General features: G+C 40.6%; 1 protein-coding gene across 5 annotated transcripts in view; it reads right to left on the bottom strand.

The window, feature by feature from the left end:
- Stk32a (serine/threonine kinase 32A) overlaps positions 1–16,790 on the bottom strand; it is a 135,653-nt gene that overhangs the window by 87,316 nt on the left and 31,547 nt on the right. For all 5 annotated transcript variants that reach the window (XM_074076714.1, XM_074076715.1, XM_074076711.1 and 2 more), the window contains 2 exons: positions 14,403–14,458; positions 13,201–13,352 (listed from right to left, as the gene is read on the bottom strand). In XM_074076714.1, the coding sequence (XP_073932815.1) occupies positions 13,201–13,352; positions 14,403–14,458 (208 nt within the window). The remainder of the gene's footprint in view (positions 1–13,200; positions 13,353–14,402; positions 14,459–16,790) is intronic.

Below are 16,790 nucleotides of genomic sequence, written 5' to 3' on the forward strand. Positions count from 1 at the left end.
GATCACAGTTCAAAGTCAGCTCAGGCAAATGGGGTACAAGACCCTATTTTGAAAATACCCAACCCAAGAAAGGGATGGTGGAGTGGCTCAAGTATTAGAGCGCCTGCCTAAAAAGCATGAGGCCCTGATGTCAAACCCCAGTACCACAAAAAACAAAACAAAACAAAATGAAAAACAACCTCCCCCCCAAAAAAAACCAAAGGGACAAATTAAGGGGCACTTAAATCAATGAACCAAAAGATTTAGTATTCTAATAAGACTTTAATTCCCCCTGAATTAATCTGTAGATTCAATGTTATCCAATATAAAACTTCTTTAAAGTACAAAATTGAAAAGATATTAGGAACTTTATATGAAATTGCCAACTATAGTCAGCATAATCAAAAAATAATATTACTATCTAATATGGAGTCAGTATGATAAATATGCAAGAGTGTTCAAGTGAAGCCATGGAATAAAGTTGGGGAACATATACCTGCCTGTGAGTGGCTTAATAACAAATGTGATTCCTATGGTGTTGTTCGCTCTGTCCTCTTCTGTGAGGAGGTCAGAGCGCTCTAAGCCCTTAGTCCTCGGCCCTTGTCTTCTATCTAACATCTCTCCAAACATGTTCCCGTTGAGGTCCTGGGTTAAACAGCATCTATAAACCACTGATTTCCATACTTGTGTGTTTTGGACTTCTTAGCGTCTGGACTTCTCTTCTGAATTCCAGATTCACTCCCTATTCAACAGCTTCATTTGGATTGCTGAGAGGCCATTCAAAATTAACAGGGCTAAAATAAAGTTTTCTTGATTTTTCACAACAAATTCGTTCCTAGTTAGATCCCCCTCATCTCAGTGAAGAAACGATCATCCACATTGCTGAAGCCAACAATCTAATTCTTTTAGCTCGGGGCCAGCCATCTTTACTGAGCAAGGCCATTTGGAATCTCTCCCAGGACTTTGAATCTTGAGTGGGTGACAGAAGGTTAGAAAATTGGTTGGAGCTGACTCATCTCGCCCCAGACAGCCTCAAGAGCTTGTCCATTCGTGTCTGCTACACACATTCCCAGAACTGTCTTTGCCCCTCACCTTCCTGGGACCTGCTCCTTCAGCTTTACTTCTTAATCTGTAAACTCTCCCACGTCCTCCCAGTGAATTTCTTTTTAGCTCCAGTGTCTACTGTCTCCTTATGTTGTTTTCAATAAAGGAAACTTTTCTAATGTGGATGAGTAAATGATAAGTTAATGTCTGTGTTAAAAAGACTCACCTATTTTCTTGTTTAGTTTCCATTAATCCATCAGTTAGTCAGTCAGTCATCAACTATGTATGGTACAATTAGTATTCCCAGGCCACATAATAACACTGTTTCTCTGCCACGTTCCTTTACGGAGACTGTCTCCCCTTCTTCTCCACATTCATTAGGATCATGCCAAAGGACAAATTCTGCCTTGGCGACTCTCACAGAGCACCAGGCATTTAGTGACCTCACATGGCTCTCAATTCTTACAGTATTTATAGCTTATACCATTGATTTGATAATTTTGTCCATGTCTCAAAAATATTTCATGCATTGTGGTAAATTGTTTGCAAAACTGAACACGGTGTATTGATTTTGTGGTACTGACTTTGCAATTCCCGCACCACAGGTGAAACCAACTTCTCCACTCCTTGAATCTGAACCTGACCCCATAGCTTGCTATGGCCAATGGGACATTAGAAAATCAAACATTGAGAGAGGCTAGAAAAGTGCTGGCTCATGAAGTCTGCACCCTCTTGCTGTTGGAAAACCTTCCATCCTCATGTGCAGATAGCAAAAGAGATGATGGCTGGCATCCATCATCAGGAAATGGGCAGATAATTTTGGACGGTTGGTTCCTACTCAAGAGTCATGCAACTTCAACTGAGCAGGCCCAGACGAAATGAACTGCCTATTCAGGTCACAGGATCAGGAGAAATAACATCTTCTCTGGCGATTCGAGAAGAGGAAACAGCCCACTTCTGAGAGGGTCTTCACTGAGTTGCTTGTTTGAGGTTAACATTTATTAGGTACCTACTTTGTGAGGTACTTTATATATATATTTTTATCATTCATAGTAATACATTCTGACATGAATATTGCTGTTATTACCAATTACAGTTGAGGAAACCAAGCAAAATTCCTACTGTAACTGGTCTAATTCACACACTTACCAAGTGGTGGAACAGGAATTAAAATCAAGGCCACCAAAGAAACTGGAGTGGGCATGGTGATTTGGGGGTATGTGAGTGTGCGTAAGGCGACATTCATATGATTGGAAAAGAGCAAATAACCAGGAGCCAGAGGTCTGGTCCCACCACCAACTTAATTATGCGTTCATTAATTTATTCATTCAACAGGTATTTATTGAGCATTTGATGTATTCTAAGCACTGTTGAAAAAGGCAGGGAATGACACAGAGGAACAAATACAAATGTGCCTGCCTCATGGAGCTTTTATTCATTTGGAGTGTGAAGAACAATAAAATAAATTCTGCTCCTTTCTATATTTTGTAAGGGAGTCTCACAAGGCCTCTACGGGGGGTGATACAGTGAGGAAAGAAAGGCTGAAGTTTTGAAGTCAGAAATCTCGGGTTTGAGTTCTGGCTCAACCAGTGTCTTTCTGTATAACTCTGGGGAAAGCCTTTAGCCTGTTGGAGCCTCAGTTTCTTCAGGAGTACAATGGGACCAATAATCCTTATCCAGCACATTTGTTAGGATGCATAAAAGATACAATATGTATAAAACCCAAAGTAACAGGGACATTATCATTATCAACCTGTGGCTCTGAGTACCTGAGATCTCACAGTCTAGAATTCCATGGAGAAATGTGAGCACAGAGTAGGGATGATGGAGGCTCCTTCCAGGGAACCATTTATGGGGCTTTATACAGCTACCTAAAAGGACCCCCTTGTCACACACCTGGTACAGGTGGTCTTCTCCACTTAAATCAGATGATCTTGTCTTCCAATTTACTGAAACCCCAGGTGGACTCTTTCTGTTCACAGGGCCAAGGGACAGGATAAGCAGAGAAAGGCCCCAGGATTTAGTTGTGTGCAGTTGCAGGCTTAATCTCAATTAACAAAAGCCACCTGGGGAAGCAGCTGTGCTGAGAATGAGGTGCCTATTTGTTTCTAGGTTGTGAGTTGCCAGGGCTTTGTTAACAGCCTTTGGGAAGGGACTGCAGGAAGATTCTGTTTACTTTTACTGGATACCAGCCGTCTGGCAGCCTTCATTTGATAATATGGCCTATATCTGAAGACTGATCCTGACTGGCACCTGGTCTGTGGAGGTTGATAGGCTGAATTTTATTTCTGAATTTTCTTCCTCCCTTAACATCCTTGGGCCTACACTAGTGAACTTCTTCCCATGAATCCCTGCAGTATGGGTCTCTATTATAGTTAGCATTGCTAGATTTAACAGATAAAAGTACAAGACACCAGTTACATTCAAAATTCAGTTATGGAATAATTTTCTGTAGAAATGTATTTATTCTGTGACACTTGGGACTGAGGCTAAAACTTATTTCTCTGAAATTCGAATATAACTCTGCATGCTGTATTTTAGGGCACCCCTACTTATAACTTGTTTCCTATGCTCAGTTGGCATACACATGAATGAAGGAAAGAATGGGGCTAATGAATAATCAAAACCAGAAAATCAAATGCAGACCTTTTGTTGGAAAGCACACACCACCACGTTAAAAGTGATTGTTTCAACTGGGGGTTGGGGGAGTTGGGAAGTGATTTGAGGAATGAGGGTGAAAAACAAAACAAAACAAAAAATCAACATAGGCTCTAGTGAAGAATGAACTGAAGACACCAGCATACAAATTCCCATGATGCTTTGGGACCAAGTATTATTCTAATTTGTCTTTTGGACATCACATTGGCCCATTCATGATGGGCACATTCAGAATGCTACAACTTTATCAAATAAGGAAGGAAAAAAAAAAAAACTAACATTTTAAAGCACTTACTACATGCTAGGTATTGGGCATAGCATCTTCTCTCATTTCATCCAAAAAAAAAAAGCACATTCATTCACCTATCCTCGAACAATGTGACTTAAAAATGATAAATCACTCATAATTACATATTCAGAAGCATTGCAAGGTGCTTAGTAGTTGAGAAAAGAGTTCCAACCACTCTACCATACTTATTAGGGGAGAGAGTATTCATTAGAAAGAATAAATGTGTTCTGTGGTATTTTCTTCTCAAGGTTTAAAACACAAAATGGTGTCTGCTATACCACTAGAAATGCTGTACTCTTGGTTTCCAGTTCTGAATGTGGTGTTAGAATCATTGGGTGTATGTGTGTGGCGGGGAGTTCTTCCCTCTCCTTTATCAATCTTAGGGTGCTCCATGTTCCACTATGAGATTCGGTCTGAGAAGCAAGAACAAGGAAACGTGTGTGTATGTGTGTGTGTGTGTGTTTGTGTGTGTGTGTGACATAGACATCATGGTATCACCAGGTCAACAAGCATGGAGAACAGAATGTTGTCTGAAATTATACCTGTCGGCAATAATGGCGCGATGGGTTTCAGTTCTTACTGCACCCTTAAGCTTCTGTTTTCCTGGGTCACGGTCCTGCCTCAAGTCTAGCTTGAACCCTCCTTCTGCCCCAACCTCCAATCAGCATGAACCATAAGATCCTAACCAATCAGATCATGCTGAGTCCCACTGAGGGGTATTTAAGCCCCTGCCCCTCTCTCCCTCACTCTCTTGGCTCTCTGCTCTCTCCCTCTCCCACCCGGCAATAAAGAATCTCTTGGCCAGCTCACTCCTCTCCACGTGGTCACATTTTGGGCCCATATTTCCTTACATTTGGTGCCATGACTCGGACGGGTTTCCCCACTAATCCTGGTGGGACCCTGATTCCGACTCACCCCACGACCACCCTGAGGACGTGACTGGCCAGGACTCATACTCCCGATCGCCCTCGCTTGCATCCAACAGCGGACATTCTTTGGTGAGTCCACCTACCCTTCTTGGGCTCCCTTTACGGTCTCTCCCTTTGGTGTCTCTGGGTTTTAGAACACTTCCCATGCTTTGGGCTATCTCTGGGCAGCTCAGATGGTAGAGGGATCCCCTTCTCTGCAGGGTTTGGATTTTACAGGGTCCGGGACCCTACAAAACCTAGGCCTAGGTAATCCAAGCCGCCGGCTTCTGGCCTGCAAACCACCTGAACTCAGTGACAGCCAAGTCACATGCGCTTTGCGTTTTTTTTTTTCGGATATTTGTGCTGTGCAAGGACACTTCACAGTACATAATATCCTCCTCTCCCATTCTGGGACCGGGTCCCTCATAATGGGTGCCTTTACATCTTCTCTGCTGTCTGACTCCCCATTGAGATACCTCCTCAATAATTTAGACACCTTGGGTTTGCCCCCAGATATAAAACCAAAAATTTAATCTGCTTTTGCACTCAAATCTGGCCCACTTATCCTTTAGACAACCAAAGTCACTGGCCCCTTTTCGGGTCTTTAAATCCCAACCTTTTATGGGACATATAACTACTGTGAGTGATCGGGACAATGGGGAGAGATTCCATTATGTCCAAGCCTTTTCATACCTCCACCTAAATCCAGCTCTCTGACTTCAAATCCTCCCTCCGTACGTTCTGTTCCCCTATGCAGATTCTATCAGCCTGTAAACCAGTTTCTAAATCAGCCAATTCCTCTCCAAACCTCCTCCTTCCCCACGTAAACAGACCATACCTATCTCCTATCTTCCTGAAAAACTTTCCCTGTCATGGAGTTAAGCAAGCCACTCTTTGCCAATTCTGACCTCGAAGCGATTCCAGCTCTGAGAGAGCTCATGCTTTATTCAGTGACTGGAGAATGGAGGTTTCTTTCGTTTCCTGAAAGCCTGCCAGTACCAATGAATGGGAGCAACCTGGAGATACAAGTGATGGCTAATCCCTTAAGCGTGTGTCATGTTCCAGGCTCTGCCTTCCCCTCCCTTACCTAAGATGTCAGCTCACCTTTTCTGCCTCCTCCATGGTCTCACCATGTGTCCTTTGTTTCTGTCTGCCTTCCCCTCCCTGGGCTTACTGGGACCCTGCCTCCCATGAAAAACCTGTAGCATGGTACCTTATGACTTAAGTTATTCCAACTAGTTTGCCAGGCCTCTCAGTCTAAAGTAACTTTAAATCAGCCGCTTTACAAAAGCCTGCAGCTGCCACACTTACACTCTAACTCCACCCCCACAAGGGGAGGAGGGAAAGCAAGCAGGCGCACCTGTGCACAGGATGCCAGCTCCTGGACAGAGCAAAAATGCCTGCCATAGCTAAGAAAATCCATAGAGAGGATCCAGCAAATCCTGGGCCGCCAGCCACACGTGGCGATGGCTGTGGCCTGCCACTACTTCCCCTAGAATAAATGCGCAGAGTACACAGGAAGGGGGGAGGGGCGATGGGCCACAGGATCAGGCCTAGGCAGTCAGGGTCATTTGTCCCAGGTGTGTGTGGAGGGAGTGGCACCTGGCACAAGTTCTGCTCCTAGCCCCACCTCACACCTCAGGGCATCAGACCCTTGTAAGTCAATTGTTAGCTCAAGGTTATAGCTCCAGAAATAACAAAATAGACATTACTGTGGTCTCTAAACTTCTCATTTAGAATTTTCTATACCTTTGGCCGCAGCATAAATTTTTCCCTCCAAATATTAATACTAGTTGTCCCATATGACACTGTTATTGGCCTGAAATGCCCTCTGAATGCCCTTCTCTAACTTTACAAACGATTTCTTTGTTAAAAAGGTAGCCTTTATTAAAGAGGCTGCCTGCTGTTAGCTAAAAGACAGGATCTTAACATTTTGTTCTTTCTAGATGGGACCTGCATCTTCCAGTCTTCTGGCTGGTAGATGTTGGAAGCTTTGTACTGAGGTTGGCCTCAGTATGCCTTGGGTGACCAAGAGAAGTGGCCTTCACAGGGTTCCTTAAATTACAATACCATACTCCAATTAGACCTTTTCTATAAAAGTAAAAAAAAGTAAACTGAGGTCCCCTATACAAATTTCTACCTTCTAAGCCACCCCAGTACTCAGAACCTCTTAATGAGTGCTTCCCTCTCCAACAGGCAATGGTAGGAAGAGGGCAAATCGTATGTCCCCTTCCAGTTATTAGATCTAAGGGAAATTTAAAAACATCTAAACAGCTGTACTGATGCCCAGACAAATACATTCAAGCCTTTAACTCTGTGATCCAAACCTTTCAACTGACATGAAAGGATATTATGCTTCTAGATCAGACTCTTATCTCATTAGAAAAGCAGTGGGTTCTGGCCCAGGCCACTCAGGTTGGAAATGATTATAAGGTTCAAGCAGTAGAGTGCTGCTTTACAAGCAGAAACTCCTGAGTTCAAGCCCAGTACAGCCAAAGTAAGAAATAATAATAATAATATTTGGGGCTGTGGAAGTAGCTCAATGGGAGAATGTCTGCCCAGCATGTGCAAAGCCCTGGGTTCAATTCCCCAGCATTACTAAAAAAAAATAAATAAAAAATGGTAAAGAAGATAAGTGGCATTAGTGTCACTTCAGCCATCTCATAGTGGAAAAATGTAGTTTAACCTAGACCAGATCCCTCATTCTTCAAACGAGGAAACTGAGCCCCAGAACAGTTCAAAGACTTGCTCTCCAGCGTGTCAGGTGTCAATGTAAAATAACAACTTTGCTTTACAGCAACAACTTATCTGACTATACCACGGTGGACTCAGAGTCACAGGTGAGAGAGGTTCTCCTCAAAGATAAATTTCTAACAGTCAGCCCCAGATATTCGTAAAAACTCAGACTGTGGCTGAAGGGAAAAGTCACTGAACCAAGTAACACAGCTAGCCATGTCTGTATTTACGGCTACGTCTGTATGCCCAGGACCTTACTAACAGGAGAGAAAAAGATAAGAGACACCATGGACTCATTGCTGCTCTCAGAGAGGGCACCTGACTGGGACCTGTATCCTGAACTTGCTACCGTGGTGGACAGGAGGGGCACTTCTGCAGAGAATGCTTAAGGGGGACAGCCTGGGAGACAGCCCCACCCCAACCGGGACCCTGCCCTCTGCAAGGGTAACCACTGGAGGTCTAAGTGCCCCCTTCACCAGATGGAAGGCGAGGTGCCACCTTCTATGGATTGATGGGTCCCGGCCCCCTGTCCACACTCCACTTCTTGGCATCAATGTTGAGGAGCCATATGGCAGAAAAATAAAAGGTCATTTTCCTCCTAGACAGTGGAGCCCGTTTCTCTGTTTTACCTTTTTCTCCTGGTCCCCGGTCCAATGACAAAAGTTATCCTTCGGGGCAAATCTGGCTAGCCCCTAGAGCATTAGTTTACCTGGCCTCTGGCCTGCTTTTGGGGAGACCTCCTCTTTTGTCACCCTTTCCTGAAACTCCAGTGTCCCTGCTGGGACAGGATTTACAATTAAAAGCTCAAATTCTCCTCCCCCCAGGCAGCTATCTCTGCTGCCCCATCCTTCAGGAACAAAGAGATTCCACAATGTGGACTGATGAGGTGAGTGTAGGGTGAGACAGGATGGCCCTCCCTATTCAAATAAAACTCAAAAATCCCTCACAGTTTCCACACCTAAAACAACATCCCCTCAAGCCTGAGGGATGATGAGGCCTTAAGCCTATCATAAATTCCTTAAAACAACAAGGGCTACTAATTAGTTGCTCCAGCCCCTATAATAAATTTAAAATTCTTATGAAAGTTAATTTTAAAATACAAGTTACAAAGTAAACAACTGGAAAGGATATAGATAGGTAATAAATGTATTTTTGGGGAAGTTAAAGAGAAAAGGAATGGTTTTTTGGATGAGAAAGGATTTTGTAAAAAAGGGTTTATCCTAAAGATTGTTTCAAATAGGAGGGATAAAAACAATCCATCAAAGGGTTTAATATGTTATATAAATATCTAAGTAAGTTTTAAAAGTGCATAATAGGAAACTTCAGTGTGTGATAAAGTTAAAGTTAAATATAATCTAAGAGTTGCCTAAAAGATTTTTAGGGTCATGTCAAACTAAAATCAAATCCTCTATGTCTATAAAATAACAAGGTTATCTTAATATTGTTCTGCTCTGAGTAACAGCTACAAAAAAACATTACAGAAAAAGATTTTATCAAAGAAATTATTTGTGTTTTCTGCTGATCTTGTCAAGCTTTTAAGTACTACTAAATCAGAGTTCATTTATATATTTGCCTATGTGTCTTAAATGACCACCTTGTAACAGTGTTTTGTTATACTTTATCTAAATATGGTACAAATATTCAAAAGGTTAAAAGTGTCAATTTATATAAAATAAGGAGCTAAAGCTTTCTTTTATCCAAGAGTGTTACATTTAAATCCTGACAGCCCCTGCCTCCCACAGGTCACCTACCTAGGTGTGGCCTTAAAGGGACAGACTCACTCCCTGAGTCTTAAATGCATCAACCCAATCTTCCATTTCCCAACCCCCATACCATAAGACAGCTTACAGTTTTCCTGGCAGTTATAGGATTTTGCAGAATTTAGATTCCTAGGTATGTAGTCCCTGAGCAGACACCTTTTTATGCTCCTCGTAATATTCCTATTTGGGTCTTATATAATGTATGGCCACCCATTTCTCTTAGAAAAACTTGCCTCCAACAGACTCTGCTCCTCTGCCTTCTCAGGGAACTTCTCAGAGAGCATGCAGACCAGATCCTGCCCCACCCTATAACAATTTCTGTTAAACCAGGGCATCTTGTTCTCCAAAAAGGATATTCTACCCTCTCCATTGGGACTTTGATGGACCAGCCCTCATCTGGTCATTCTCATAACACCCACTGCTGTCAAGCTCAATGGGTCCCCCAATGGTGGCACCTCTCAAGAAACAATTAGAAAATGGAGAAGGGAATTGGAGGACTCTTTTTTTTTTTCTTTTTTCTTTTATTATTCATATGTGCATACAAGGCTTGGTTCATTTCTCCCCCCTGCCCCCACCCCCTCCCTTACCACCCACTCCGCCACCTCCCTCTCCATCCCCCTCAATACCCAGCAGAAACTATTTTGCCCTTATTTCTAATTTTGTTGTAGAGAGAGTATAAGCCATAATAGGAAGGAACAAGGGTTTTTGCTGGTTGAGATAAGGATAGCTATACAGGGCATTGACTCACATTGATTTCCTGTGCATGTGTGTTACCTTCTAGGTTAATTCTTTTTGATCTAACCTTTTCTCTAGTACCTGTTCCCCTTTTCCTATTGGCCTCAGTTGCTTTAAGGTATCTGCTTTAGTTTCTCTGTGTTAAGGGCAACAAATGCTAGCTAGTTTTTTAGGTGTCTTACCTATCCTCACCCCTCCCTTGTGTGCTCTCGCTTTTATCATGTGCTTATAGTCCAATCCCCTTGTTGTGTTTGCCCTTGATCTAATGTCCACATATGAGGGAGAACATATGATTTTTGGTCTGTTGGGCCAGGCTAACCTTGGAGGACTCTTGAAATCATCTAGGGAAGAACATTTCACAGTGGTTCTCCTGGCCAATGCCCATCCTAATGCCTGTGTTCTTGCTCTCTTATTCTTAAGCTTCCTCCCTTGTATCATACTACATGTCTGCTATTGCTAATCAAAAATTTAACCAGTTGTACCTCCAGGGATACCAACTTCTCCAAAATGCGAGGATAGTTGGCTGATACCCACCACGCAGAGGTCGGAGGATTGGCTCTAGACTTTTTATGACCTGTGGCTGCAAGGGACCTTCATCAACTTCAGGGAAGAGGAAATCTTCATTTTTGGAGCCTGGGTGTACGCCATCATGAGGCTCAGCACCCCAACACTGTTTGCCAACTGACCCTCCCTTCCCCTACGCCGCCCCTTGCCAGCTCGAAGAAGCCAGAGTGAACACAACGTCCCCCTTCCTTAACAAACAAAAAAGGGAGGAATGTTGGCAATAATGGCACCGATGGGTTTCAGTTCTTACTGTACCCTTAAGCTTCTGTTTTCCTGGGTCAAGGTCCTGCCTCAAGTCTAGCTTGAACCCTCCTTCTGCCCCAACCTCCAATCAGCATGAACCATAAGATCTTAACCAATCAGATCATGCTGAGTCCCACTGAGGGGTATTTAAGCCCCTGCCCCTCTCTCCCTCTCTCTCTTGGCTCTCTGCTCTCTCCCTCTCCCACCTGGCAATAAAGAATCTCTTGGCCAGATCACTCCTCTCCACGTGGTCACATTTTGGGGCCTATATTTTCTTACAATACCAAATTTTCAAATAACTATTTTTATTTTAATATATTATTAAGCATACTATAAAATAAGCATTGGAAGAATTAATTTTTTTTCTTTCTGGAATAGAATGTGAATCTTTTCTCTATTAAATACAAAGAGGTTTAGGTTTTGATAGCCTAATGTTTAGATAAATAATTCTGTCCTTACATGAAAGATTGCCAGAGTAAACTATAGTACATCCAAATAACAAAAATTTTAAACTTTGTGCAGCCTGAAGTCTCATACATTCATATATTTTGAAAACACAGGATTATAACGAAATCAACTCTGACCACACAGCAATGAGAGACAAACACAAAAGGGCCAAATGTTACATCTATCCTTGTGGAGAGCTCTTGGCCTTTACAAAATAAAATTACTTGGCTGAACTTTTAAAGAAGGAAAATATGCCTTTGAACAAAGGGAGGCAGTGAAATGACAGCACCTTTTCATTCTTAAGGTAGAGAAAGAGAGGGAAAAAGTCACTTTGATGATTACTAAGGAAGAGAGAGCATCATCCATTTTAATGTTTTACAGGGCAGCATTTTGAATAGGCCACTTTAAAAACACTGATTAAATACACTGAGGCTGAGCCGAAATGAGACTCTTACCATGTCTGAGTAGTGCACAAACTATAAAGAGATCTATTTCAAAGTCACACAGAGCCATCTTCTTTTCAACTGTGGCATAAAGGCTTTGAGCAAATTGTATATTAAGTGAACTGTACTAGTTAAAGACAGATGGAGGCAGGTTTTATGCACTGATTCCTCCAAAAAGATCCCTAAACACATAGTAAAATCTCAATTATTTTTCCATTAGCATTTTAACATTCTCTGGATAAAGACCTTTCATATCCTTTGCTTTGCTGGTGAGTAAGAACTGCTTGGCATGCATATTTAAGTAACAGTCATGCTGAATTAGCTTTAAGAACTGGCTCTTAACATAATGGCTGCATTAAAATGTAAAGCAAGATGAGAGAGGAGCATAAAGACCTCAAGAAGAGCAGGGGTAATAGACACCGCCAGTTCTTCAGCATTTTCTAAACCTTGGATTGTGGTAATGGTTTTGAGAACTGATCGCAGAGAGTTAATGTGTAGCCACTGACATAAGTTAACTCCCACTCTTTTCAAACCTATTGGATGAGAAAGGCAGTGCCTATCCTTTTCCAAGTGACAGGTATATCTGTAGCTATTTACAAGGTGTACTAAAAAGAAATTAGTTCTGTTACCAATTATTTTAAGAAGAAAGTGATTTGTACAAGTTCCAAAGAGCAATGCTAACCAGGGAGGACATACTTTGTACCCAAAGTCTCTTCCCCACAGTTTATGGGAAAAACTAGCTAGTGAGTGAAAGACACCTGAGTTCATTCCTTGTCAGCTCACTTAATCACAATGCTTTAAAAAATATTGCCCTCGAACCTGGTGCAGTGGGTCATATATGTAATCCCAGCTACTTGAGAGACAGAGATTAGGAGGATTGAGGCTAGTCAAGGCAAAAATTTAGTGAGATCTCATCTCAACCAGTAAGATGGATACATTGATACATTACAGTCATCCCTCCCATGTAGGAGGCACAGATAGGAAGATCACAGTCCAGGACAGCCCAGGTAGAAACACAAGAAAAATGACTAAAGCAAAAATGGCTGAGGATGTGGTTCAAATCACTCCTGCCTAGCAAGAGTGAGGCCCTGAGTTCAAAACCCAGGACAGGGGACTTCTGACAACTGAACTAAGACATATTTATTGGAACAATAAAATTTTTTTGCAGAGCATTTGCTTAGCATGCACGAAACCCTAGGTTCAATACACAGCACAAGGAAAAAGAAAAAGGAAACACCTTCCAAAAAAATCTAGGAGACCAAAAATGCTTGAGAAAGATCCCAATGAGACCTTTGCAAATGCACACTCAGGAATCATGATGGGTTTGTGTAATGGTGTTTGGGGATGGAGACAGGAGCAGCTCCATTCAAAGGGTCTGTCGTCACACCACTTACCATAAATTCACCAGGAAAGGGTGCTCCAGCCCCTGCATGATCTGGAGCTCCTTGAAGACATTCCTCACTTCATTGCGCTCCACACACTTCTGCTTGTTCATATACTTCATGGCATACATCTTCTTGGTGTCATTCTTCTGCACAATGCAGACCTAATGATGCAAACCCAAGCAAGCAGTTAGGGAAATGACAGATCATGGCTCTGAGAGACAGAACAGGGCTTGATCTTTAGCTGGCATGATGCTTCATCATTTGCAAAGTCTCTGCTGTGAAAGTTCCTATTTAGCTCTGATTTCAGAATGAAATTTTCATTTTCTTTCCTTTAGGCACCAGGTCAATTATTGAACCTCTGCTTTCTCAAAAAAGTTTGTCCGTTTTTGTTTCTAAGATTTTTCAGAGATTGAAAATCTGCCTCCATGTCAAGAATCCTCCGATAACAACAACAAATAAAATCTTTACTACTGCTTGCAGGGGCTGAAATTGACACAACTAAACTGTAAAGATGAACAACACTGTGCAAAGAGTTTCTGTTTACAGCCTAGATGATATCATGAAAAGGATTCTACACATAAGGAATCACAAAGTATAATGTCCATATTTTTAAATTCCTTTAAAGCCCATATAATACCTGGTAAAGTAAATGCAAGTTTATGTGAAATATTATTCACTCTTTAATTCTCTTTAGTCTATGGCATACATTACAGACTAAAAAGTTAAGGTTTGAAACTAGAAGATTCTTACAAAAATTCAGACTATGCATATTTTTCATAGTAGATTTAAAAAAAACAAACAAACATAGTTCAATGGGGAAAAAGAAGTAGAAACCAGACAGCTTCTTTCCCATGTGAAAAGAAAGTAGCTCTTTCAATGACAAAATAACTATTATTAGAGTAACAGCTGTACAATTTGAAAATGATTCTGAAATCTTAATTTCCTTTAGGGTAGAAGGAAAACTCTCAGACTCTAGTGAGAATAATCAGATTTGACTTGAATAAGATAATTCTGAGAACAGTATATGTTAATTATGAAGCTGCCTTTTCACATACTTTCCTCAAATTGTGGTGACAATCTTATACAAAGTCATTATAAAAATATTTCTAATTTGTTTTCTTTATGGTACCTATATCTCAATAATCTGAACATTCTTAGACTCTGTTCCAAGCTACACAACTCTACTGGAGGTTAATCAATTCAGTTCTCACCTTCCCAAAACTGCCTTTTCCAATAGCTCGCAAAATTTCAAAGTGGTCAAAGTTGACTGTAAAATAATAAAAAAAGAACATTGTGAATTATTATCATTTGCTCTTCAGTAGTGAATCAATCATAAACAAAGATTGGGCTAAACTGAAGTACATTTAAGACAACATGCCACATTACCTTATAGTACATTATTCATCTGATAAAGATTCATTGCACACTTATTATATATTAACCATAGTGCTTGGTGCTGGGTAGATGGTAATAATAGAATAAAAATTAAATCTCTATCTTTATGGAGTCTATGGTCTTGTGAGGGCACTATAAAGAAAGAGACTCTTACAGATTAGTCACAAAAATAAATGGAAAATTAAAACTCCCGCTGAATGCCAAGGATAGAGGTAGTGGGGCTATGTCTTTACTTAGAATCAGTACTTTAAGAGCATTCTCCTTGCTTATTTTGTCCCTACACTGCTCTTTTGTATCTACATGATTTCCATTTTCCCAAGGAACTGTTACACCCATATTTGCAGAATGAGCTTATTTCTAAGACCCACACAGCTAACAAGTGAGGATGTGTACAGAAGTCTACTGAAGACTGACTGCTTTGAAGCTGAGATGACCTTCCACATGGACCATTTTACATCTGTAACTCTTAGAAGTAAGACGCAGTGGATGGACATCTAGTACATGTGTAGCTTGCATGTTCTCTTGGGTAAACGTTCACAAAATACTTGGGGATGAGAAGAACAAAATATAGACTCTTGTCACCCAGCAAGTGACAATCTTTGGTTTCATGCCCTGATGACTAGAGAAATGCTTAATTTTATTCCTATTTTTTCAAAAGGATTTAGATGAGTAAATGCCAAATGAGGGATTTTAAGAGTTTATTTAGAAAACATTGTGAAAGACTAGACAGGACCTCCCATTTCTCTAAAAGACCTATTTTGTCTTTAAAAAAAAAAAAAAACAATAATTAGCTTAGCTCCTTCTGAAGGAAAAAAAGAAATGGTAAAGGGACCACTGGAGGTCTTTCTGAGTTTTCTGAAGCTCAAATATTTTTATAATACAATTTCATCACCACTTCCTCTTCTGAACTTACAAACCACTTTATTTTTAGCACAAATTCCACTCAATCATGTGAAGTGGTATGCAGTTTACAAATAACCCTGGATTTTCACTCAAAATAACAATGTGACTTGAGATGAAAGAATCTCCCTGCCTCTATTTTCTCAGTGGACCCTCTTAGATTAGACAAGAACACCTTTACCCAGAAAGTGCTAGTAAAGGAGTTTCTTTACTAACAGTTATTCTTGAATTCTGAATTTATTTCACCCTTTCCAGCACAGGTTCTCCATGAGGGCTGATATTGTTCATCATTTTACTCACACAGGTTTCCCCACAACCTCAGAACATTCCTGATGTTCTCAGACTGGTGAAAGTATAAGGCATAGTGATTTCCACAATCTTGGTTCACAATAAATTAATCCAACTAAGCTATAAGGACATACGAGAACACACAAAAAAATTGCTTTTGCAAATATGAGTAATGTGAGCACTTGGGTCCTGTAAGGAAGCATTTTTCAAACTGTGAGTCAGTTAGGAAGGAAGTTTAACTGTCATAAGAAGACTAAAATTTAAGATAGGGTAGGACAGAAATGCTTTAAATGAGATAACATAATACATTGCCTCTGAAAATTTCAGTTCAGTTTCATGTACATGAGTGGATATGCAATTTTTTATGTATTTTTTTTACCTTGGGTTGTGATCAAAATAATTTACAAAATACTTCTGTACATTTTCTCTAGATGTACACATTATAATAGCCAAAGTAATGAACCCTTTAAACTCATTATATGAGTTTGAGTTTCATATTGTTTACTAGGATTTATTTGCAAGTACAATATTTTACCTTGAGCAAATCCAATAATCCACAGTGATTTTTTTCCACTAGAAGTCTAGCCTAGAATACTGTAATGAGATTTTGAATCTTCAAGCACACAAGTACCTAGAAAGCGTGAATTTTCGTTGTGATCCATTTCAGGAACAGTGTTTTGTTTTTATAAAGCATTCTTAAACAACTAAAATGATAAAAGAGTACATGTCATGTTCCTAGTAAATTTACATGAATAAAGCTGCCTAAATTAAGCCCTTCAGAAAAGTGACAGGTCTAAAGTTTTGGAGATAGCATATCTCATTTATGTCCTTATATCTAGTCAGTTGAAGAAAGAACAGTCCAGTTCAATACTATGCAACTTAAAATCACTTCCACCTGTAACACAACCTGGGAAGAAAATCAGAGAGAGATTGAAAGTGACAGGAAAAGAAGCTCTTATTCAATCTCAACAGTCCCTCTAAAATGTCCAACAACAGAATCACTATTTAGCAGAAAA

This window comes from Castor canadensis, chromosome 6 (genome assembly GCF_047511655.1).
Source record: "Castor canadensis chromosome 6, mCasCan1.hap1v2, whole genome shotgun sequence".
NCBI classification, from domain to species: Eukaryota; Metazoa; Chordata; class Mammalia; order Rodentia; family Castoridae; genus Castor; species Castor canadensis.